Genomic DNA, 3,046 nt, shown 5'->3' on the forward strand with positions numbered 1-3,046 from the left:
GTTTCTGTGCTGTACATCTCTATGACTCTGTGACTGTATGGCAGCACATACTTGGGAACACCATCCCCTGCAAGTTCCTCTCCAAGCCTCTCACCGTCCTGACTTGGAAATGTATCGCAGTTCCTTCAGAGTTGTTGAGTCAAAATCCTGGAATTTCCTCCCTTAGGGCATTGTGGGCCAATCCCAAGTTTCACTAATTGTTCATCGTGTTTCTTGCAGCGTGAATGTATCTCCATCCATGTTGGCCAGGCTGGTGTCCAGATGGGCAATGCCTGCTGGGAGCTGTACTGTTTGGAGCATGGGATCCAGCCCGATGGTCACCGACCTGATGCGAAAAATGCAAGTGAGGTTGATGACTCCTTTGACACCTTCTTCTGTGAGACACTAACCGGGAAACACGTGCCCAGGGCAATCTTTCTGGACCTGGAGCCAACTGTGATCGGTAATGGGGAGCATTGGCCTTTCCAACACTTGACTGGAGTTTTCACATGAGTACTTTTCTGCAACCTGCTGCCTACTAGGGAATTGGGAGCAGATTGAGTGAGGAACTTTCAGTGGTGAACTGGATAAAGAAAGGGATAAAGGTTTGCAGGGTTATGAGGAAAACTGAGGGAAGAATTGGGATTTTCTTTCAAACAGCCAGCAGAGGAATAATACTGCTATCATTCTAACACTTGCTGCAAGATTCCCGAATCTTGACTGGAAGCATTCCTTCTCCGAAATTCTGCTCATCTTTGAATCTCCAAGTGTTGGAAGAGCACTTCTCAGGAGCAGTAATTGGAATGGTGATGTCCTTCTACAAAGCAGAAAGGAAGATTGGCATAAGCAGCCATCAAAGGCTTGATCCACGCCCACAATTAATACCAATCAGTGTTTATTACTCACTTTGCGCTGAGGTTAAACATCAAATGTTGAAACTGGCTCAGGACAAGAGGAATGTGGTTGGAGATGGAAATTATTTTGATCCATTTTAAATTCTTCCTCCAATCAGATGCAACTATATTGAATTGGCATGAGGTGAAATGCAGCAAAGTTGCTGTAATTCATTGTGGAATGATATAGCGCAGGAGAGGCTGAATTGCCTGTGCAGACTCTTTGAAAGATTTGTCCAATTAGTCCCATTCCCTGCACATTGCCCATTAGGAAGGATATCATTAAGTTGGAGCGGGTTCAGCAGAGATTTACCAGGATGTTGCTGGGTGTGGAAGGTGTGAGTTATAAAGAAAGGCTGGATAGGCTGAAGCTATTTTCACTAGAGCATAGGTGATTGAGAGGCGACCTGATAGAAGTTTATAAAATAATGAGGGGTATAGATAGGGTTAATAGTAGTTGTCTTTTCCCTAAGATGGTAAATTTCAAGACTGGGGGAGGGGCAAATTTTTAAGGTGAGAGGAGAGAGATTTAAAAAAGACATGAGGGACAAATTTTTTACACAGAGGGTGGTTCGCATGTGGAATAAAGTAGTGGATGTGAGTACAATTAGAACATTTAAAAGACACTTGAATAATTACATGAATAGGAAAGGTTTGGAGGGATACGGGCCAGGAGCAGGCTGGTGGGTCTAGTTTTGTTTAAGATTATGTTCGGCATGGACGGTTGGACTGAAGGGTCAGTTTCTGTGCTGTATTACCCTATGACTGTACATCCTGATGATAAATTATCTTTTTGAAATTAAAAATTGAATTGAGTTTGCTTCTTTCAAGCAGCAGTTATTCCTCCAATCTCACCATTATTTTTGTTGAATACACTGTCAGGTTACTGGCTAACTTCCCAGTGGAAATAGTTTCACCTTCCTTACTCCGTTAAAACCCTTCAATGATTTTGAATGTCTCTGTTAAATCTCTACTTAACCCTCTGTGCCCTGAGGGGAACAGTCTCAGCTTCTTCACTCTCGCCGCCTGAGAGCACAGATGTGGTGGCCATTGTAACTTATTGCACTGTTTCGATTCTAGATGAGGTGCGCACTGGTCCCTATCGTCAACTGTTCCACCCTGAGCAGCTCATCACCGGGAAGGAAGATGCTGCCAATAACTACGCCCGTGGACACTACACCATTGGCAAGGAGCTGATTGACCCTGTCTTGGCTAGAGTTCACAAGTTGGTATGGATGTTGATATTTAAAACTCAGCTTGTATAGTCATTTTAAGATTTCTGAGAAATGCTGTTTTGACCCAACGCTTAAAAAAAAGAGTAAAAAAAGAGCACAGAACTGTGGATGATGGAAATCAGAAGGAATCTGAACATTCTGAAGAGGGGTCACCGGACCCGCAACGTTAGCTCTGAATTCTCTCCACAGATGCTGCCAAACCTGCTGAATTTTTCCAGCAATTTCTGATTTTGTTTTAAAAAGTTTCTGACCCTTAAAAAAAAGCAGTCCTCTTCATTGAACTGAAAACCAAAAACCCATTTATCTCTTTTTTAATATCCAATATCTCATTAATAATATATACTATAGTATAGACCATCAACAATACAGGCATTCCTGTAGTGTAAGTCACTGCATTGACATCTAAACCTTAGGGGCCTGATAATGTAACATTTCTCCTGTTTGGGAAATTACACTTCTCTATCTTTCTCATTTCCTCACTCAGGCTGACCAATGCACAGGTCTTCAAGGTTTCCTGGTCTTCCATAGCTTCGGTGGAGGCACTGGCTCAGGATTCACCTCTCTGCTGATGGAACATCTCTCAGTCGACTATGGCAAGAAGTCCAAGCTGGAGTTTTCCATCTATCCAGCTCCCAGGATCTCCACAGCTGTGGTGGAACCTTACAACTCCATCCTGACCACTCACACCACACTGGAACACACTGATTGTTCCTTCATGGTGGACAATGAAGCCATCTATGACATCTGCCACAAACACTTGGACATCGAGCGTCCAGGCTATATCAACCTGAACCGTCTGATCGGGCAAATTGTGTCATCAATCACAGCTTCTCTCCGTTTTGACGGAGCTCTCAATGTTGACTTGACAGAATTCCAAACTAACTTGGTGCCTTATCCACGTATCCATTTCCCTCTGGCTACCTATGCCCCAGTCATCTC

At 43.5% G+C, this 3,046-nt stretch overlaps 1 protein-coding gene across 1 annotated transcript; it reads left to right on the forward strand.

Annotated features, from left to right (window-relative positions):
- Window positions 1–211: 211 nt before the first annotated feature.
- On the forward strand, window positions 212–3,038 carry LOC109936907 (tubulin alpha-4A chain-like; the record flags this gene model as incomplete). Its single annotated transcript, XM_048594431.1, has 3 exons — window positions 212–442; window positions 1,953–2,101; window positions 2,592–3,038. Coding segments are annotated over exons 1-3 (777 nt in total), but the record flags the coding sequence as incomplete, so codon positions are not given.
- Window positions 3,039–3,046: the final 8 nt, after the last annotated feature.

Source organism: Rhincodon typus, unplaced genomic scaffold (genome assembly GCF_021869965.1).
Source record: "Rhincodon typus isolate 14 unplaced genomic scaffold, sRhiTyp1.1 hic_rhity00009362, whole genome shotgun sequence".
Lineage (NCBI taxonomy): Eukaryota > Metazoa > Chordata > Chondrichthyes > Orectolobiformes > Rhincodontidae > Rhincodon > Rhincodon typus.